Genomic DNA, 23647 nt, shown 5'->3' on the forward strand with positions numbered 1-23647 from the left:
GTAATTGGGGATGTGTGTACCAGCATCTTGACGGCACTCAAAATCGTAGAACACGTATTTTTCATGGTTTGGTCTTTGCGGTAAGCTTTGAATAAAACACTGATGGTTTTCATCCGACTCTTTCACGACCGCTCTACAAACGCGACAGTGTTTGGGTCGACACTTGTGAGGTTTTGAACCGGCTTTCAAGCTGTATCTATTGTAACAGAGAGCGCAGACTTTAAGGACGTCGCAGATACTTTCAGACCGACGCGTCTTTTCATTCCATTTCGGGGTTTTGTGGAGTTCGAAGCAAACCCCTGATCGACAGAAACGACGACAATCGGGACATCGAAAAGCCTCCCCGTCAACTAATCGACAGTTTGTAGATAAACAGACGTCACAGTGCTGTTCGCAGCAATGTCGTGACGGTATAGAATATCCCGTGTAACAGAAATCGCAGACGTAGGAAAATCCCAGAAAACCTTTTAGATTCAAAATACCGTAATAATGATCCTGGTGCAAAAACAGGAACGCAGTCTTTGTTTTTCTGACCCGGGTCGCTTCAAATTTTAATAGAGCGGTGTTCGGTTCCCTGTACCAGACGATAATTTTAATTCCTAGTAGCCTCTCAAATTTTTCGACATCTGAAAGCGTTACTTTCTGATCCGTTGATAAACCGACTCCAACGTGCAGACGGCGAGCCTCTTGTTCACACAATTTCTGATTGTTTCTGAACTTATCGTTTAATACAGCCAGCAAACCCCTGGCAAAACAGCACTGATCATTCCGGTTAAAGGAGTTCCATAGGTGCTTCCGTTTCTTTAGAAGGATTACATCGTTGAATAGGGAACAGGCTTTACGCCTAACCCCGCCGCCACCAGATGGAACCCTGACCACCTGAACGATTAGCGTCAGACTGGAATCGGCTAAAATAGTAGCGTGACTCTGGAGAAGTAATTCAATTTGATTAAAAAAGTCTTCAACAGAAAGCAGGCCCGCTGGGGTTAGGGAGAAAACACTGGGGTTGAGAAATTCGGCACGTAATTCTAACTGAACTAGATCCATAGGATTCAAAGTGCTCGTAAAACTGTCTAATATTTGCTGAAGGGTCTCGTGTATATGATTAAAAACTTCGGCGAATGAATCAAGTGTGTAGGCCTCCGAAAAATTGAAGCGGTGTCTAATCTCGATATTGTTAAATTTTGGATGATCCGTTATAGACAAATTATTTAATCGAGAGGTAGAGGGTTGTGGGGAAATTACTGACGGCTCTGGAGACGATGGATTCACCGTATGCGAGGTAGATGGCTGTGGAGAGTTGGTTTCGAGACTCAAGTTTACTCCGGACGAATTAGTCACTCCTGATCCTGTCTGAGGATGTGGGGAGGAAGTATCCGGCTCTTTTAAGTCATCAACAGGTGGGTGTTGAAAACTGACCTTTCTAGGTCCCAAGGTTCCTGAGGTAGAAGGCTGTGGGGAATACACATACGTGTTTAGGGCAATTGGTTGTTGTGAAGGGCCTGAAGACGTTCTGTCCTGAGAAGAGGTATTCTTCAAAAGCTCCAACAGAGCGTTAACTACGGCTATTTCATCAGAATTTAGAACCTGGAGCGAAGTATCAATGAGATCAAAATTGTCAATAGGATGTATCACTGGGTATGGTGATTGAACAATTTCAGGTGATCGCGGAGAGGTAGGTGTTTTAGGGGGTTTTATAGAATATTCAAGGTTATCAGACATCTCTTTTAATAGTCTCAGGTTTTCACTGGACGGCCTTTTCCTACCTTTGCGCCCTACAGGATGTTCACGGAAGCTTTCTGTTCCACTGTCGTTGCTGCTGTCGCTGCTGTGGCGTTCTTTGCTGCTAGCGCTAGACCCGTTTTCAGGCATGACCTAAATTTAAGCAAAGGCTATAAGCACAGAAAATGAAAATTTGCATTCAATGTTATTCTTATTGAAAAAAAGTAATATAAAACCTATCCTTTAATTTCTGGGTAGAACCTTAGAAAAAGTATACAGATGCAGCAAATGTAAACTCATGTCGGGTACGGAATTGTACCCAGCAGACTCTAATTCTATAAATTGCTCAAATGCCCAGCGAAGAACGTCACCCAACAGCACCAGTCTTTCGCGATGTCTCCGGTCGTGGTCAGGCCGATGGGAATATCGGGGTGAATAACGATTTCTTCGCCGAGATCCGCGCTCAGAGTTAAGCGATGTCGGTAAAGTTCCCCACCTGGGGGATGAACGCCGTCTAGAATTAGAAGACACCGACGATTGGAGAATACCCACGGCTGCTCTGGCTGGGTGCCGGAGAATGCCCTCGGCTGTTCTGAGATGGTGCTGGAGAATACCCCCTGTTGCTTTGAGATGGTGCCGGAGAATGCCCTAGGCTGTTCTGAGATTGCCCTCGGCTGCTCTGAGAGGCTGCTGGAGATTGCCCGCGGCTGCTCTGAGATTGCCCTCGGCTGCTCTGAGAGGCTGCTGGAGAATACCCCCTGATGCTCTGAGAAGTTGTTGTTGTTTGTGGATCCTCCCAGTTTTTGTACAGTTCTAGATTGTCTGAACCTTGCAGCAATTGCGTTAAAACACCCGGGAAAGTTGAATCTGAAAATAAAATTATAACCTTCTCAGTTAAAGGACTCTTTTCACAAAATATGCAGATAAGTGTGCTCCCCAAAGTTTCATCCATAAAAAAGGCCACTTACCGTGACTGTAAAAATCAGTGTAATCCCTTTGAGAAACTGCTTCGTTTTGTATAGAATTTTCGTCTACAAAACAAAATACACCCCTATTTAAAATAACATTTCCCAATTCCTGCTCTTGCAGCAGCTGAAACCAAATGACCGAGTGCCAATCCAGACACCCACACACATACACACAAGCTGATCTACACGTGCTTATGCACGCACACACACACACACACACACACACACAGCTCAAACGGTTAATTATCACAGAACGTTTTAATATGCATCATCCCTGTTCAACCCGATAGGCTTCTTATAACTACCCGAAGCACTTTAACAAACTGCATGAGCAATCCCTAAACTAAGTTGGATAAAATCATTTTCAAAATAATCGGGTCTCAAGGTAATAAAATATAATCTCATAAATACAGAAACACGTTATAATATTCAATTACCTGATGATTCAACAATACTTTTGATACGTCTAAAATCACCCTAGTATGTCTTACATTTCATTTTAGCAAAGCTCGGGGGCTTCCGAACGCTAGTAATTACATGCACGCCCGCGTACATGTAACGACTGCGCGCACACCTGAGTGCGCGTGTGGTGTGCACACGTACGCACATAGAAACAATGTAAACATTTTAGCATTTTAATAAAAATTCTCACCTGGTTCATCAAAATCGATTGCCGAATCTACTTGTATATATAAATCTAAAGAAAATAAAATAAAGGAATCAACCGCACGTTTTGAAATAACTTTATTGTATTCCTGGACATTTTCCATTACAACCCAGTAATTATACTCAAATATTCACTCACGCACGTCGTTCATGCGGTTAGTTAAGACACATTTATAGACTCATCATCCCATTTCATGAGCGGATCAACCCAGAAGAAACATGTTATAAACAGTTTTATATTGACAAACACGTAAGCGCTTAAAAATGCACGCGAGCTACCGAGCGCCCACCGATATACGCACGTGCTGCCTAAATACTGATATGCAAGCCATGCGCGTATTAAACAAGATATATTAAAAAATGTTTTTACCATTTTGCGAATCGACGGGTATGAACAGCTCTAAGGAAAAAATATAGGAATTCAGACCTCAGTTTTTAAAACATGTTCATTTAACGCGTATAAAAATCATAAATAGCCTTACCTGGGTGTTCGGTGGTGATGATTGTTGCAATTTCGTCTGTATCAAGAATAATTAGATTTCATTTAGATGTAGTCATTAAAATTACAATACATTATTCTAATAAATTCGTGCTGACAAACCGTATTAGGAGCGATTCATCTTTGCTGTTCTGAACGAAGCGTAGAGATATGGGTGTGGGATGCGACCGCCGCTTATTTATATATCTGAAAGAGTTGGATGTTTTGGAATATGCCCTGTGATTTGTAATAACAGGTGTTTTGCCATCATTTTGGCCGGACATCCGTGTAATGTCTGTTTGTCCGGTGTTTAAAAAAAACACCTTTGGACGGGTGATGAAAAGTCCAGAATTTGTTTAATAGATTCCATTGTATCCCAGTAGATTTGTTTAATCATCTGCACGCATTTCCGTAAGACCTTTTTCACCTTTTGGCCACGAGGTTAAGGGTCATAAACGGCCTGACCCCGTCCTAACAGCGGAAGGGTGAATCGACACCGAATCACCAGCGACCCCTATCAACTCCAGACGGCCGGAGGTGGGGTGGGGTGAGGTGATGTGAGGTGGGGTTAGGTTTGGAGGTGAGGGTGAGGGGTGAGGGCTTTGGAAAGAGCTGTTTTGACAAAGAGTATTTTAAAGTTACTTTCTCTAGGCCCGAGATATCCGATCTGATTAAGGCATTCCAACTTTTAGAAAAACTAAACACGTTTCTTCATGAGGGGAGGATTAACATGGGTAGAACAAGGGATGGTTTTAGATTGATTTAAATACAAATTATAAATATATTAATTCATTTGGCATTTAGATGTCTCCAGCGTGATTTAAAAGGGATCTGCTGCATCTTATTTAACTGTGTGTGTGTGTATATGAGGGGCTATGTGCTTTGGAAAGAGCTGTCATGACAAAGAGTATTTTAAAGTTCCTTTCTCTAGCCCGAGATATCCGATCTGATTAAGGCATTCAAACTTTTAGAAAAAACTAAACGCGTTTCTTCATGAGGGGAGGATTAACATGGGTAGAAAAAGGGATGGTTTTAGATCGATTTAAATACAAATTATAAATATATTAATTAATTTAGCATTTAGACGTCTCCAGCGTGATTTATAAGGGAACTGCTGCATCTTATTTAACTGTGTGATTTTTAAAGGGCTTATAGCGAACTAGTTATCTCGGGTTTTACATGTTATCATGAAAGCCTTTAACTTTTTAAGACCCATGCGTCTTGAGAATGGAAGAAGGGGGGCTTACGCTCAGCTGTTGAAAAGCATGCGCGTGCCTGGACTGAATCAGCGCGGAGCTGTCAGGGGAGGAGGTGAACTTACACATAGCTCCGCCCATATGGCATGCACTGACGTCTCTAGCTGCGCTCCGGGCTCAGTGTGAACAGAGAGAAAGATCCTTTCTGTGTTCTTTGGCCCTGGCCAGTTCACGGACGCGTGCAGGGGCTGCTAAAAGCCAGGCTGCGCAGAGGGTGCCGGGCAGCTTGTATTTCAGTGTGCTTTGAACTACAAGCACACGCCTGTGGGGCTGCTAAAAGCTAGACTGCTTGTCTTTCTGTGTGCGCTGCTGAAGGCTTTTAAACTCAGAGCCTGTCTGTGAAAGGATTTTCACAGAGATGGGAAGGAAAAGGCTGTTTTGGCTTAGATAAAATACAAGGGGGTTTACAAATGATATAGCAACGATTAGATAGATAGATATTTTTAAAATAATTGTTACATAGATACAAGGATTCTTACCTAAAGCAATATTGGCAGGAACGGCGACAAGTTAGATCGGCGTATGTCCTTGGAAGAAGGGGGCCAGACATCATGTGCTGCCTATCGGTGAGGCTTAGGCATTCCCTTCAGTCTGGCTGCAACATGCCTGAACATGTCTTAGGAAGAGGGGGGCTGGGAAGTGGTTGGGGGTGTTGCTGGGTTCAAGGGGGCGGGGTGGTGGGGGGGTTAAGGAGGGTGGGGGCATCCATCAAATTGCCCTTGACAGTTTCCTGGGGAAAACAGATGGCAGGGCTAAGGGTCAACAAACAACAGGTGGTTGGGGGAGGGGACTTCCTGTCATCAATCAACAGGGACCCTGATAAAGGTCATCAAAGGTCAACAAAACATCCAGTGGGTGGGGGCGGGACTTCCGGTCTTCGATTAAAAAGGGGCGGGGTAAAATTTCATCAATCAAATTGGATTAAATTTTGACAGAAGCCACCTGACATAATACTACTTAAGGCATTCAAACTTTTAGAAAAAACTAAACGCGTTTCTTCATGAGGGGAGGATTAACATGGGTAGAAAAAGGGATGGTTTTAGATCGATTTAAATACAAATTATAAATATATTAATTAATTTAGCATTTAGACGTCTCCAGCGTGATTTATAAGGGAACTGCTGCATCTTATTTAACTGTGTGATTTTTAAAGGGCTTATAGCGAACTAGTTATCTCGGGTTTTACATGTTATCATGAAAGCCTTTAACTTTTTAAGACCCATGCGTCTTGAGAATGGAAGAAGGGGGGCTTACGCTCAGCTGTTGAAAAGCATGCGCGTGCCTGGACTGAATCAGCGCGGAGCTGTCAGGGGAGGAGGTGAACTTACACATAGCTCCGCCCATATGGCATGCACTGACGTCTCTAGCTGCGCTCCGGGCTCAGTGTGAACAGAGAGAAAGATCCTTTCTGTGTTCTTTGGCCCTGGCCAGTTCACGGACGCGTGCAGGGGCTGCTAAAAGCCAGGCTGCGCAGAGGGTGCCGGGCAGCTTGTATTTCAGTGTGCTTTGAACTACAAGCACACGCCTGTGGGGCTGCTAAAAGCTAGACTGCTTGTCTTTCTGTGTGCGCTGCTGAAGGCTTTTAAACTCAGAGCCTGTCTGTGAAAGGATTTTCACAGAGATGGGAAGGAAAAGGCTGTTTTGGCTTAGATAAAATACAAGGGGGTTTACAAATGATATAGCAACGATTAGATAGATAGATATTTTTAAAATAATTGTTACATAGATACAAGGATTCTTACCTAAAGCAATATTGGCAGGAGCACAAGTTAGATCGGTATGTCCTTGAAGAAGGGGCCAGACATCATGTGCTGCCTATCGGTGAGGCTTAGGCATTCCCTTCAGTCTGGCTGCAACATGCCTGAACATGTCTTAGGAAGAGGGGGCTGGGAAGTGGTTGGGGGTGTTGCTGGGTTCAAGGGGGCGGGGTGGGGGGGGGTTAAGGAGGGTGGGGGCATCCATCAAATTGCCCTTGACAGTTTCCTGGGGAAAACAGATGGCAGGGCTAAGGGTCAACAAACAACAGGTGGTTGGGGGAGGGGACTTCCTGTCATCAATCAACAGGGACCCTGATAAAGGTCATCAAAGGTCAACAAAACATCCAGTGGGTGGGGGCGGGACTTCCGGTCTTCGATTAAAAAGGGGCGGGGTAAAATTTCATCAATCAAATTGGATTAAATTTTGACAGAAGCCACCTGACATAATACTACTAACGTTTCTGTTTTAAAAATGTATTTACACAGATTATTGTAGAAATGGAACACACATGAAATGCATGTGTTCCAAATAACAATCTATTATTTCCACTCTAAAACTCCACTTCACTCCCAGATAATCAATCAACGCATGAGCTGTGGGGCATAGCTGCACAAACTCCTCACAGACAGTGGACAGGGAAAGAAAGAATACAAGTGGAACCTCGGTTTGCGAGCATAATTCATATTTCAAAGTGAATTTCCCCATATAAAATAATGGAAACTCAGATGATTCGTTCCACAACCCAAAACTATTGATATATAAAAATGATTAATACAAAATATAAATTAAAAATACACAAAACAAATTAACCTGCACTTTACCTTTGAAAAGAATCATGTCTGGTATGAGTGAGTTTCTAAACTCTCGTAGGATTTCACCCAACTAGACGACACGTGGAAGAGTGCCCCAAAGCACCCAGCACCATAGTAGTTCGCCATAAAAGCGAATCCGAAAAGATCGCTGTCATGCCATAAGCACCTGCTGTTGATGGGTGATACAAGGAACAAGGAACATTATAAAAGCACAGGGCACAGTATTACTTGGCCGCTAACCTGGGCATGACCCTGCCTGACTGCTGTGTCTGTGTAAAGGAGAGTGGCACTACAATAAATAACTGCGCTGTTCCTGTTTCAAGCTGAATAAAGATGGTGTCGTTAAAGTATTGAGACTCAGCTTCGTGTTTTGGAGTGCAAGACGGGGACTCACACGTATATGAGTGAGGCATGCTGACTGACGATTGCCCACAATCCCGCAGCACGACAGAGAAGAACCATCAGCTCAGTTGTGATCACGTGAAGCTTGGCAGACAAAGTGCATACGGACTACTTGTATTGCAAGACCTCGCTCATTTATAAAGTCAAAATTTATTAACAATTTTAGCTCGTCTTGCAAAATACTCGCAAACCAAGTTGCTCGCAATCCATGGTTCCACTTATACATGAAAAATGAGAGCCAACTCCTGCTGAAGTTTAACCAACACTTCACTGAGTGAAGAACAAGCACGTTTTAACCAAACATGCACAGACACCGACAGTCAAGGTAAAGTGAGACTTCTTGTACATGCACAAGCTGCCTTGTTCTAATGTTATTTTCTATCAGCTGTGATATTTGGAAAGCAAGTGAATATGCAGTATTATACTGTCAATGTACAGAATATCTTGTCACTGTAAGTAGTTTGCACTGTTCAAACATACATGTTACCTACTGTAGGTATTAGCTTCAAAAGCTTTGTTGTGAAAAAATGAGATTTGGACCTTTGTGCTATTTGTGCATCTTCTGACATTGTGTTCAGCAATACAGGGGCGCTGCAGGGGACTGTACATACATCAGACTTCCAACATGACTCGGAGTCCTGCCACGTGCAAAAGTTCGCTGATGACACTGCTATTGTGGGCTGCATCAGGTGTGGGCAGGAGGAGGAGTACAGAAAGTTAATCAAAGACTTTGTTAAATGGTGCGACTCAAACCACTTACACCTTAACACCAGCAAGACCAAGGAGCTGGTGGTGGATTTTAGGAGGCCTAGGCCCCTCATGGACCCTGTCATCATCAGAGGTGACTGTGTGCAGAGGGTGCAGACCTATAAATATCTGGGAGTGCAGCTAGATGACAAATTGGACTGGACTACCAATACTGATGCTCTATGTAAGAAAGGTCAGAGCAGACTATACTTTCTGAGAAGGTTGACATCCTTTAACATCTGCAGTAAGATGCTGCAGATGTTCTACCAAACGGTTGTGGCGAGTGCCCTCTTCTATGCAGTGGTGTGCTGGGGTGGCAGCATAAAGATGAAAGACGCCTCACGCCTGGACAAACTTGTTAAGAAGGAAGGCTGTATTGTAGGAGTAAAGTTGGACAGTTTAACAGCTGTGGCAGAGCGACGGGCATCAAACTCCTGTCAATCTTGAATAATCCACTGCATCCACTGAACAGTGTCATCTCCAGGCAGAGGAGCAGCTTCAGTGACAGACTTTTGTCACTGTCTTGCTCCACTGACAGACTGAGGAGATCGTTCCTCCCCCACACTATGTGACTCTTCAATTCCTCCCGGGGGAGTAAATGCTAACATTAATTTAATTATTTTTTTCATTTTTTCATTTTTATTACTATTTAATTTAATATTGTTTCTTTGTATCAGTATACTGCTGCTGGATTATGTGAATTTCCCCTTGGGATTAATAAAGTATTTATCTATCTATCTATCTATTTTGTAAAGATGTTAATTATTTTTACTCATTTTTTATTTTATTATTTGGAAATAACAGAATTTTATACACTGAATTTAAATTTTTTTGTAACAATTTCACATTAACAAATGCTTCCCTGCTAAACAGGACATCTACTGTATTGTATGTATACAGTATATGCATATGGTAACATCAAAGTATCAATTTCATTGTAGCATTATAAATTTAAGTTAATAATCTCAATTATATTATCCAGGGCAATAATTATCAATTATTAATTTTTCGATAGTTGTGCAACACTATTATGGAACCAATGCTTTTACATGAGTGACAATCAGCCCATTATGCTTGCTTAATCAGCTCTATCAGAATTTAATCCTGAACATTTAGACCAGTCTATCCCATCTTGGAGACATACTGATGTTATCTTTGCAAATGAGAGAGAAGAGGCTGAGAGTTGTTGTTTTTCTGTTTTGTGAGAATGAATTAAAAAATACATTTTGATCTTAAAATCTTATTATATTATACTCATTATGTGTACTTATTCTTGTATTTTTATTCAAATTAGTGCTGGCAAGTCACGGTAATAAGGAGAAGTAGCTTTCAGTAGCATCTCTGTAAGTAACTATTCATCGCTATGGTGCCAGTTCAGTAACAGAAACAGCAATTCCTTAGTGGGAAAACAAAGAAATGCAGTGGCTGCCTTCAAAGCATTTAGATGCTGATTAGGCCCCAGTGTCAGTAAGAGCAGTCAAGAAATTAACTAGCAGTGGATATTCGGTAGGTTTCACAGTGGCGCAGTGGTATCGCTGCTGCCTTGCAGTAAGGTGACCCGGGTTCGCTTCCTGGGTCCTCTTTGCATGGAGTTTGCATGTTTTCCCCGTGGGTTTACTCCAGGTGCTGTAGTTTCTTCCCCCAGTCCAAAGACATGAAGGTTAGGTGAATTGGCAATTCTAAATTGGCCCTAGTGTGTGTGTGTGTCCTGTGGTGAATTGGTTCCTGCCTTGTGCTCTGTGTTGGCTGGGATTGGCTCCAGCAGACCCCTGTGACCCTGTGTTCAGATTCAGTGGTTTGGAAAATGGATGGATGGATATTCAATAAAAAAGTTTTTCTAGATTGAACAGTTCTTAAAGGTCAGGAAAGTATAGCAGTTAAGAGAGCAATAGCATAAGGGCTCATCAATATGAAGGGAGTACAAATGGTACAAATTGAGAGCTTTTAAGTAAGGAATAAGTGGAGTGCAAAGCTTGGAGAACAGACAGAGAAAAGTAAACCACATAGAAAATAGAGGGGGAGAATTTTAGAGGAACTTGAGGGGCCAGAAAGTATAAACTAACTGTAGCAGTTCTTTAATGAGAACTAGAAGGCTTCACACCCTGCTTGCTTTGCTCGCCAACCCCCCGGCTTGCGCTACACACCAGCCACTTTGCGTGTCTGCCGCTCGTGTATGTGGATTTCACTTTCACCAAACAACAAATCTTTTAATTCTCATGGATACGGCACTTCATTGGGAAGAAACACTACTTTTCCCTGATGGCAACACCAGTTAGGCATAATTCTCCGACCAAGTTTAAATCCGAATCAATCTCTTTTTGCTCTTCCGTCATTTTACTGACTAATAATTTCCGTTTGTTTGCACTAATGAGATCTTTGCTATAATTTTTTTGAGTCTTTCTAATTTTAGCACTGTCATTATCTCTAACCTGCTCTGCATGTGTATTGCGCCAGTGTTTTTGAACCTCATTACAATGTTCTACTTTGTCATCTACTCTGTGTCTTTTATTTCCAGCCCCAAGTGTGGTTAAATCTCTTGACACAAAGTCTCGTCTTGTGGGACTTGAAAGTATCTCTCTGAAAAAGTCACTTCTTGTCCCAGGACTTTTTTATATAATAGAGAGATATATGAGTAGATTAGTTCAAGATTGTTTAAACTTGGGTATAGGGGGACTGGGAGTTTAGGCCAGGCCAGGTTTCGAACTGTACATGGAGGGACATATAATAGTGTAAAAGTGCAATTTTCAAATAATGTAAATTATAACTCATTGTTTAAATGTAAAAGTAAAATAAGTAACACATTAAAAATATCTTGCCTTATTGCTAAAAGTATGAAAAACAAAACAATTCAGTTGGAGTTGTATGTAAAGGAGCATAATTATAATACTATAGCAGTAACGGAAATCTGGCTAAATAACTAAGATGGGGATGAGTGTAACACAGAGGGATAAACATTTTTTAGGAAGGATAGGCAGAACTGAAAAGGAGGTGGTGTTGCTGTTTATTTCAAACAGAATTTAAACACAAATCTAATTAAGTACATGTAGCTTTGCCTAGAAAGCATTAGTGAAAGAAGCATTATTTTAGACATGTCTTTTTGACTGTCTAATGCAGACAGTAATTACAATGCACATCTATTTAGTAATATTAAAAAGGCAAGTTTACAGGGGGTTGTTAAACAAGGATAACCTTGCAAATAGCAGAGCACAAGAGAAGTAGTTTTTAGAAGTAAACAGTGACTGTTTCTTGACACAGTATGTTAAAGCATCAACACGGGGTGAAGCTTGCCTAGATTAAGGGCATAGAGGTGATTGATACAATTGGGTCAAGTGACCATAATATAATGCCAATCTCAGTGCTTTGGAAGAGTGTTGATGCAAAGACTAAAACTGTTAAGTTTAACTTTGGTAGGGCAGATTTTAAGGAGATGCGGCAAAGTTAGGAAGATAGACTGGGATAAGAGTTTAAGAATGGAGACAAAGAGGAGCAGTGAAAAAAGTTCTAAAATGTTTTACATTTAATACAGAACAAGTACATACCTAAATTTGTAATTAGTAGAAAATTAAAAAAAACTCTGCAGTTGCTTAATAAAAAGTTAAAAAGAAGCTGCAAATGAAAAAGTAGCTGTATAAGGCATATATGACTGATAACTCCAATGTGAATTGTAGGGCATATGAAAACATGAGGGCAACCATTAAGAAGAATATTAGGGAGGCTAAAAGACAGCTAGAGAGCAATATAGCAGATGACCCAAAGAGATTCTTTCAGTATTTTATCAGTAAAAGAAAAGTCAAGGAGGAGGTGAAGTCCATCAGGAATAGTGAGGGTGAATTTTAAAATATAGACAAAGAAATAGCAGCTGCTGTATACTTGTAATGAAGTAGATAACCTCCCAGTGGTAAAAGAGACTACAAAGGAGGTACTGATTGATCTGGAAATTGTATAGACAGAAGTACTGCTTAGATTAAAGGCTGAAATCAAACAATTTTCCAGGACCAGATAATAGTTACCCTCAAGTTCTTAAAAAGGTTAGTATATAAATCCCTGATGCATACTTTTAGGAAGTTACTGTGCACTGGTGATATTCTGATGGACTGGAAAATGGCAAATATTATTGCTTTATATAAAAAGGAACTATAGGTCAGCAAGCTTAACATACATTACAGGAAAATTAATGTAAGGAGTTATTAAGCTACTAATTAGTAATTATAATTATTGAGTTACTAATGACAAGAAAAGACTTACTAAACAGTCAATATGAGTTCAGAAGATGGAGGTCTTGTTTTACTAACATGCTGGAATTCTATGAGGAAGCAACAAAAAGGATATGATCAACATGGAGCATATGATATTATTTATCTGGACTTTCAGAAAGCATTTGATAAGATGAGAGGTTGGGCATCAAACTAATCCTTCTATATAAAAGCGGTTGGGATTTCCTTCCATCCCGTGAGTGCTACGCAGATGCAGAGTTTCACACATGCCCCGTCCATTTTGCAATGCACGATGGGATTTGTAGTTTTGTTTTTCCATGTAAAAGATGATTTTCTACTCCAGACTGTGCGATATCTTCTTCTTCTTTCTTATTATATAAAAGCGGTCGGGATTGTCCTTCCCAAAGTGGAAAGCGTAGCGGTATTCCGCTTATCACAGACTTACTACTTGCAGCTTGCGGTACGAGGCGACATGATGTGAACAGAGTTCTGGTGCTTCCAACAGTCCCTTGCTTTTGTGCACGATGCGCTTGAAAAATAGACAAAATTATGTCTCTGGAAATAATTAATGTTGATGGAGTACAAATGCCTCACCGCATAGCAAATATCAGGGGGGTTCAAATGGGCGACCTCAATATTGAAAAAACATTTAAATTTCATTACAAAAATAACAGAAACTACGAGTATTAAAGTAATACCGCTCAAATGCAATATAACCAAATTAATGAGTGTGTATGAAATATCAAATTAATCTATATATTGAATTGCCTTAAGAAGTGGTCAACTTAAAAATCGGTCGCCTTAAAAGGCGGGTCAGCCTAGTGTTCTAATAACGTTGGAAGTAGTCTGCACAGTTTACATGCTGGGTAAGGATTTACAACAAATCTTTGTATATATTTCCATGTGGCAATTTGATTAGCCAGGTTTGTTATACCTGTTGATTCAACCAAAGGAAGGCATAGAAAGAACTTCATTGTAAGCCTCTTTGCCAGCTGCTTAGATGCATTCTTTGCCATTTCCCCAGTTCTCCATTTAACTGTGTTTTTCGGCAAAGATAGCTATTTCATCTGCTTGGAAGCCCTCCACCCCAGCATCACATTTACCATTTGTTTGGCATGAAATGAAATCAAGTCCTCTCCTATGGTATGTGGCTTACCAGTCTTAGCAATGTGTGTCACTAGGTAGACTGCATGCACTGTATTAGCATTTTCATCTCGGTAATATATGGACTCAGTAAAGCTCTGTTTGTCTTGTAGTTCTTTTACCTTGGCTTGAACATATTCAAGCAGTGTAGACACATAATCAGAATGTTTAGTTTTGAGGTGATAACATAGTTTGGCTTCAGGGTCTCATTTGCAAAAGTTTCTCTTCACAGCACACATTGACTTAATGGTTCCTCCTTTTTGCCAGTGTGTATGAGCTAAATGTTCTTTACTGTATGTTCTTCTAAAGTTTCATTTTTGTTGCACATCTCTATTGTTAAGGCATTGTAGGGTTTTAGTACATTACAGCAAAAGTACACCTCAGCACTCATTTTATGCTTAGCTCTTGGAATAATAAACAAAGCAATGTAGTAGGAGAGCATTACAGTTATTTAGTTGATTAAAAACAAAAGTGTAAAATATTTTTTCAGTATCTTGCAGTGTTGTAAGAGGTCTAAATTATGCAATATTCCTTAAATAAAAAACACAGTTCTAGTAATAAGGTTAATATAAAAATTTAAAGTTTAGGTGTTTGTCCATTGTGGAAATTACTATTCATCCATTCTGAAGTGCAAGTAAGGCACTGGACCAGAAATCACAGAGTTTCAGTGGCATTGGATGCTATTGATAAATACATCCACATGTAATATGTGTAAATCTGGTTGATCTCTTTTGTGTTTCTAAATAATCTGGTCTAGTGGAGGCATAAACACAAATCTGTGCAGTGTGTTATCTGTCAGAGAATCAGAAGAAATCATTTTGTAGGGAAAGAGAAACTGATACAGTTGTTTTGCAGGTATAATTGATTCACCTTAAAAGTGTGATGAGCAGTCATGGTCAACTCAGAGGTGCTTGTACTGACACAAGAATGCCTCAACAACAGTTCTTTGTGGTCAATCTTTTTTATTGGGACATTATGTACTATAATACAAATTGCAATAAGAAGTGTCAATATAAGAAAGCTCATATGCTGTCTGTTTCCTCTAGTCTACCCACACTTATCAAAATGTACTTTTACTTAGTGCAGAATACAAAGTAACATTGAAAAGGCATTTAAAAATGTTCAATTTAGAGCCATTAAAATGACAAAAGAAGAATCAGACATATGATTGTCTTTTCACTTGTCATTGATGAGAAAGGAAATCATATGTTGTTTGTTTGATAACTCGCCTGTTGAAATGTTTTAGGACATAATCGCTTACAATTCCACAATCCAAGTCATTGTGTGACCTTCAGCAAGTCACTTAACTTTCCCATGCTTCAGTTGTAAAAATAAATGAATGCATAAACATTTCTAAAGTAACACTAATCATGAGTGTCAGTTTTATTCTAATACTGTACTATATAGAATAGTAATAAGGAGACCTCTTAGTTCTAAAAGATTTACTGAAGTAGTGGTTGTTAGAGGACAAAGTTAGGTGGTATTTAGACAAAAAAAAACCATAAAAATCAACCAACCCAATCTTATATATAAATGTTTACGCGTGGAAGTGTGTCTGTCTGTCTGGCCCGGAAGTGAGAGGCAGAGTTGGAGTTTCCTCAGAGGAAACAGAAAACTTGCTTAGCCGCTAATAACCTCAGAAGAAAGACAAAGTCGCTTAGCTGCTAACATTGACAAAATGATATCCCTTTTACATAGATAGATAGATACTTTATTAATCCCAATGGGAAAATCACATAATCCAACAGCAGCATACTGATAAAAAAACAATATTAAATTAAAGAGTAATAAAAATGTAGGTAAAAAAGAAAAAACAAAAAAAAAAACAGACAATAAATTTTAATAATGTTAATATTTACCCCCCTTGGTGGAATTGAAGAGTCGCATAGTGTGGGGGAGGAACGATCTCCTCAGTCTATCAGTGGAGCAGGACAGTGACAGCAGTCTGTCACTGAAGCTGCTCCTCTGCCTGGAGATGACACTGTTCCGTGGATACAGTAGATTCTCCATGATTGACAGGAGCCTGCTTAGCACCCATTGCTATGCCACGGATGTCAACCTGTCTAGCTCTGGGCCTACAATAGAGCCTGCCTTCCTCACCAGTTTGTCCAGGTGTGAGACGTCCTTCTTCTTTATGCTGCCTCCCCAGCACACCACCGCGTAGAAGAGGGCACTCACCAAAACCGTCTGGTAGAACATCTGCAGCATCTTATTGCAGATGTTGAAGGACGCCAACCTTTCAAAGGTAAAAAGTATTGTCAGCTCTGATCTTTCTTACACAGAGCATCAGTATTGGCAGTCCAGTCCAATTTATCATCCAGCTACACTCCCAGGTATTTATAGGTCTGTACCCTCTGCACACAGTCTCCTCTGATGATCACGGGGTCCATGCGGGGCTTGGGCCTCCTAAAATCCTTGGTCTTGCTGGTGTTCAGGTGTAAGTGGTTTGAGTCGCACGATTTAACAAAGTCCTTGATTAGCTTCCTATACTCCTCCTCCTGCCCAATCCTGGTGCAGCCCACAATAGCAGTGTAGTCAGCGAACTTTTGCATGTGGCAGGACTCCGAGTTGTATTGGAAGTCTAATGTATATAGGCTGAAAAGGACCAGAGAAAGTACAGTCCCCTGCGGCGCTTCCGTGTTGCTGACCACAATGTCAGACCTGCAGTTCCCGATACACTCATACTGAGCTCTGTCTGTAAGATAGTCCACGATCCATACCTCCAGGTGTGAATCTACTCCCATCTCTGTCTGCTTGTCCCTAAGGAGCAGAGGTTGACATCTCTACATTTCAGTTTATTTATGACAATTTTAATAGTTTCTAGGATCTCAGGCTTTTTACAGCACAGGCTTACACAGCTAGTAATGTATAAGTTTCATTTGTCAAGGTATCATTCAGACGATACAATTTTTGGTAATCATTCTTTTCCATTTATGCAGTAGTTGACTTACATTTTGGCATGGTTCCTGCAGCATTTGTGTGATGTGACTTAATCCTTTGCAGCATGAGATGATTTTTTTGTGCTTCGGGGAGAACCTATCTGGATTATAGGTCTGTTATGGACATATAATTATTCATTTGGTATTGTTTTGTATATTTCTTCCTCATATCTTACCTGTTCCATATTCTGGTTTTCATATACATTAGACCAAGGCTCCTGTGTACAACAATTTTTGGTAGCAATACATATTGCCCAGAGATGGAAAGTACTATGGAAAATGTAGGGGGGGGGTAGGTTATCAGGTGTTTGTTATGTAATGTCATACAGAAATAAAGAAAAAATTGACATGCAATAAGAGATTTCCAAATAATAAATTAGGTGTCATATATACAGGTAGAATATGCATAATTTTTTTGATTTTCAGTAAATAGGTATTGGCATAAGGGCTATTTTTATTTTGTAAAAGCATTTCATACATTTTCACCAAAATGTGTTTGAAGTACAATGTCAGCAATACATTTTCAAGATAGACTGTTTGATTACCATTCCATTAGAAACTGATTCATTTAGACAAGCTATAACAAAGAAAAGAAAATGAAACATTTGACAGTCATAGTTTGCTCTGTGTTATTTGTGTACAATTGGCAGTACTTAATCTGTTTTTATTGTATGGTTTTAACAGATACAACTTAAATGGTGTGATTCCCTGAAAAGAAGAAAAAGTTCCTCTGCAAGTTAAGATCTCCCTTTGCAACTCCAGGAAATACCATGTGGACTTTACAATTGTATATCTTTGCTGTTATTTTCATCTCAGCTGTCCAAAGTAGGTTGTGTTCTCCCTTTTTATATATTTGTGTATTATACAGTATATACAGTACGAGGGATGTTCAAAAAGTTTCCGCATTTTTATATTGTCGTTGGAAAGGGAGGGAGGAGTAGTAATTGGGCATTAAAAAGTTGATATGAAGGTGGGAAAATTGCATCGCAAATGAAGGTGACTATGTGGAAAAGTGATGTAATTTGTTTTTGAAATTCTTAATAAATAGAGTTAAAAAAAAGTGTGGAAACTTTTTGAATGTCACTCGTATTAACTGTTTGCTTAATCAAGTATGACTCTTGAACAGGGATTGTGAAACTCAGTCCTGGGAACCCTCTGTCACTGCAGGCTTTTGTTCCAACCAGAGTCACAATCAGTGATAATAATTGATCTCGGTGAAGTTTGCTTGTTTCGTTGTATTCTAATAATGACAATTAAAAAGAAGCAGAGCAGACACCTGGGGAAACAACACTTTAGTTTAGACCCACTAATTAGTAAATAATGAATTAAATAACCAGAAAATCTGGAAAAGAACAATGATAATCAGGATGAAAATGTTGTTAAAAAGTAAAAAATACATTTCCCATATAACTGCTTAGTAGATTTTAATAAAAATTTAACAAACTTTGTTTTGTAATTTTTACATTGACTCCAAGACACAGAAGCTTTGTAATAACAGATCACTTTATTAGACTTGCAGTCAAATTAAAGACAGAAGTTGGTTGGAACAAAAACCTGCAGCCACAGTAAGTCCCCAGGACTGAAATTGAGAACCACTGCACTAGAAGATTAGGCCAATAAAAATATTTTATGTTAGATGAATAAAAGTCACCTTTACAAAATTTCAGTTCCATACCAAATTGTGTCATATATGAGCTAGTTCATTTCAAAATAGCACATTGATTGCATCTTTGTCACTTCATGCTATAAGATGATACTGTACCCTGCAAGAGATGTCTGTAAGTGCCCACATACCTTGACCACATGTTATGGCAATTTCATTTGGCTTACACCTGTCAAGATTTGACTTGGCTCAGCATATTGTCTATAGTTTTCTCTGTCCTTCCATCTGTGCCTGTTGATATGTAATATTAACTGTGCTGAAGTCATATATTCAGAAGGGTAAAGGAGGCAAAAGATGAAAACTGGTTACAGCTCATCAGTGTAGCTTTCTTTATCTTACCAGTATGAAAAACCTTTAATTGAGTTAGATTCCAAGTTAAATGTTCTATATTTTATTGCACCCACAGGCTAGTGTTTTTGGATACCTCTACCTGTGCTGCGTTTGACAATTTTGCTTTTAAATTACAAACACATACTTAAATGTTTTTTTTTATTCCTAAACTCTGATGGTATCCAGGTTTTCACCCTGAAGTTTTTGCATAGTCTACTGAGTGTGATGGGGCAGTGCTTTACTGTTTTCTTACTGGACAATTTCCTTATGCCTACTTGTTCTGTTTACTTGCCTTTTGAATATTAAGTGTCATTAGGTTTAGAATTAACATTAAAAAGAATTAGTTTTCTGAGACAGAAGACTGCTTCTCAGTCCTATTTCAAATGTGTGTTTATATTTATTGTGAAATATTTAAAACTATTAGATAGCTCTTCTCCCAACATGTTGGGTTTCACTAATAGCATTGGACAGAGTAGTGACAACAACACCATTACATTGTAAGTATTTTAACCTGATAACTTCACTACACTACCAGATCTCATTTTGCTTAATCGAACTGATCTTGAATCACTTTCTACACTGAAAGCTTAAAATTAAAAAAAATAATAAGTTTACTCAGTTGGGTAAATATAAATGGCATACTTTTATTAAAAACTTACTCTACCAGTTATTTCTTAAAATATGTTTTATTTATATTCTACAACTGTAAACTTTCTAACCTTGATGTCATACTTACTAAAACCGCAACTGAAGAAGATGCTGCTGTAGCAACCCTCATACTAAAAAATAAACCAAGGAGGCCAAAAAGTACAAAAAATATCTTGTCTTACAAAATGCAGTATGAAGGAGCAGTGAACACATTCACTTGTCCACCTCAAAGTCATCAGAGTACTCCCTTATCTGAAACTTGCTTTCAATCTCTTGTCTGTTTTTTTTTTCTTCTGCAGTATGCCTTTGCCCAATCATATCTTTTGACATGCTTTTAGTCTGCCTACCCAAGGATTACTTTGAGAAGTCCCCAGGATCATTTAATGAGCGGAGAATGCACTCTTATTATCCTAGGGTTCTCCATTAAGATAGAATACAACTAAAAGTGTGCTACAAGCAAGTATGCATCACATTTTGGGCATCCCATTCATTACATTAGCTCTTACTAAACTTCAACCTGAATAAACCTAGGTGAGTTGACATTGGTAAAGTGGACTTAGTGGATGTATATGATGTGTGTGTGTAGTCACCCTGTGATGGACTGGCACCTTGTCTGGCTTCTGTTCATGAGTTGCGTTTGATGATTGCTAGGATCAGCTCCAGCTGCCCCAAGAACATGTTCTGGATAAGCGGGTTGGAATGGATATATTATGATTATCATTATGATGATGATGATGATGATGATGATGATTATTATTATAATAATAATAATACACTCCCCTCAGGACTCAATGATGTGCTGGTGCAGTTGCCAGAGGTCAACCAGACCTCTCAGGCTTTGAATTCAGCGTGTTGTTTAGCTGAGGACGTGTTGAAGAATGTAGCCTGTGCTGAGGAGTGTGATCTTCTGGATCTGTTTTGTGCCAACTCTACACAGAAGTTTGTCTAGCTGCTCTTGATCGTTCCCAGTGCGCCTATGACTGCTGGAGCAAACCTTGTCCTTCTGTTCCACATGCGTCTGACTTCAAACTGTAGGTCTTTATATTTGATGATCTTCTCTGCCTCCTTGCTCAGTATGTGGTTGTCATCTGGGATCGTCACATTAATGTAGACCCACGAATTGCTCTTCTTGTCATGGAACACGATGTCCAGCTTATTGGCAGTGATGATACAGTCTGTGGGGATAGTCTTGTCCCACATGATGACACAGTCTCCGGTTTCAACAACTGTGTCTGGTATATGCTTGCACCAGTTTTCTATCATTGGGGCACCCAGCTGTTGACATATTGCCCAATGCAGGTACATGCTGACTGACCTTGTTGTGACATTCACAATATTTCTTCACAGCAATACATTGCATTCAGACACTATGTGGCTAATGATCTCCTCAACTTTACCACAAGGACAGCATTTGCTCTACACTGATGAACCTGCGATATACTTCTGGTGGTACTGGCCTGGACTGCCTTGTGCCCTGTGTTGGCTGGGATTGGCTCCAGCAGACCCCCGTGACCCTGTGTTCGGATTCAGCGGGTTTGAAAATGGATGGATGGATGGTACTGGCTGTTCAAGACCTGGGGCCTCATGCATAACGCTGTGTGTAGAATTCACACTATAACATGGCGTGTGGACAAAAGTGGAAATATGCTTACACACAAAAAAATCCAGATGCATAAATCTGTGCGTTCGCCCATTTCCACGTTCTTCCGCTACATAAATCCTGGTCTTTGAATATGCAATCAATATAAATAGCTCTTAAGCTCAGCGTTCTGTGAAAAGACAATGGCAAAAGCACGGTGGGAAACAGAAGAAGTTCAGCGAGTACCGAGTGGAGGCAAAGAAAAACATGCTATTTGTTGGTTTACTGGGCGGTCTCATGGTCTGGAATCCCTACAGATTTTATTTTTTCTCCAGCCGTCTGGAGTTTTTTTTGTTTTTTCTGTCCCCCCTGGCCATTGAACCTTACTCTTATTTGATGTTAATTAATATTGATTTATTTTGTTTTATAATTGTGTCTTTCATTTTTCTATTCTTTAATATGTAAAGCACTTTGAGCTACTGTTTGTATGAAAATGTGCTATATAAATAAATGTTGTTGTTGTTGTTGTTTAAACAGTGGTATAAACAACAAAAGGAATTTGATTGAGTGACATAGAGTGTCGGAGAAACTCAAAAGCTCAAGTTCACAAAGTCACACAGCGCCCGAAATAAAAAAGTTGTCAAATATCAAAGTCATCATGAAAAGGTGAGCCGTAGCCCACCGTCTGAGTTTCATATGAAAGCTTATTAGGGCACAGAAAAAAAAAATAGGCACACAGTGGGGAAAAAGCATGAATTGTCAACTTTAATCTCGAATTTTCCACTTTAATCGCGTAGTTTATTTTGTCATTAAAGTAGAACATCATAAACTTCATCTTAAAATCATTTCATTTACTAGTTTCTCAAATCCCATCGTAACTAAAGTGGCATGTTAAATGCTTTTTTTGTTTTTGATCTTCTATATGCTCTATGTTTGTGAATTACTACGTGCTTCCGGGCTTTCTCTTCCTCCGACAGGACACAGAATCCATTACATTCATAATATTACAGCTCTCTGAATAATTAAAATACTATGATGTATACTTGATATACCGTAGATACTCATGTATAAGTCGAAAAATTTATGCCTTAAAATTCATTCAAAAACACAAAGTCGACTTATCCACGGGGAAACATTTAATTATCCATCCATCCATCCTCTTCCGCTTATCCGAGGTCGGGTCGCGGGGGCAGCAGCTTAAGCAGAGAGGCCCAGACTTCCCTCTCCACAGCCACTTCTTCCAGCTCTTCCGGGAGAATCCCAAGGTGTTCCCAGGCCAGCCAGGAGAAATAGTCCCTCCAGCGTGTCCTGGGTCTTCCCCGGGGCCTCCTCCCGGTTGGACGTGCCCGGAACACCTCACCAGGGAGGCGTCCAGGAGGCATCCTGATCAGATGCCCGAGCCACCTCATCTGACTCCTCTCGATGCGGAGGAGCAGCGGCTGTACTCTGAGCCCCTCCCGGATGACTGAGCTTCTCACCCTATCTTTAAGGGAAAGCTCAGACAACCTGCGGAGGAAACTCATTTCAGCCGCTTGTATTCGCGATCTCGTTCTTTCGGTCACTACCCATAGCTCATGACCATAGGTGAGGGTAGGAGCGTAGATCGACTGGTAAATTGAGAGCTTTGCCTTACGGCTCAGCTCCTTTTTCACCACGACAGACCGATGCAGAGCCCGCATCACTGTGGATGCCGCACCGATCCGCCTGTCGATCTCACGCTCCATTCTTCCCTCACTCGTGAACAAGACCCCGAGATACTTGAACTCCTCCACTTGGGGCAGGATCTCTCCCCCAACCCTGAGAGGGCACTCCACCCTTTTCCGGCTGAGGACCATGCTCTCGGATTTGGAGGTGCTGATTCTCATCCCAGCCGCTTCACACTCAGCTGCGAACCGATCCAGAGAGAGCTGAAGATCACGGCCTGATGAAGCAAACAGGACAACATCATCTGCAAAAGCAGTGACCCAATCCTGAGTCCACCAAACCGACCCCTTCAACACCCTGGCTGCGCCTAGAAATTCTGTCCATAAAAGTTATGAACAGAATCGGTGACAAAGGGCAGCCCTGGCGGAGTCCAACTCTCACTGGAAACGGGCTCGACTTACTGCCGGCAATGCGGACCAAGCTCTGACACCAGTTGTACAGAGACCGAACAGCTCTTATCAGGGGGTCCGGTACCCCATACTCCCGGAGCACTCCCCACAGGATTCCCCAAGGGACACACGGTCGAATGCCTTTTCCAAGTCCACAAAACAGGGGCAAACTCCCATGCACCCTCCAGGACTCTGCTAAGGGTGAAGAGCTGGTCCACTGTTCCGCGAC

At 40.5% G+C, this 23647-nt stretch overlaps 1 protein-coding gene across 15 annotated transcripts in view; it reads left to right on the forward strand.

Annotated features, from left to right (window-relative positions):
- Positions 1–23647, forward strand: part of adgrl3.1 (adhesion G protein-coupled receptor L3.1) — a 1314450-nt gene that overhangs the window by 177880 nt on the left and 1112923 nt on the right. For all 15 annotated transcript variants that reach the window (XM_039751107.1, XM_039751111.1, XM_039751112.1 and 12 more), the window contains exon 2: positions 17790–17930. In XM_039751107.1, the coding sequence (XP_039607041.1) occupies positions 17876–17930 (55 nt within the window). In that variant the 5' untranslated portion in view covers positions 17790–17875. The remainder of the gene's footprint in view (positions 1–17789; positions 17931–23647) is intronic.

The sequence above is a fragment of the Polypterus senegalus genome, chromosome 4 (assembly GCF_016835505.1).
Source record: "Polypterus senegalus isolate Bchr_013 chromosome 4, ASM1683550v1, whole genome shotgun sequence".
NCBI classification, from domain to species: Eukaryota; Metazoa; Chordata; class Cladistia; order Polypteriformes; family Polypteridae; genus Polypterus; species Polypterus senegalus.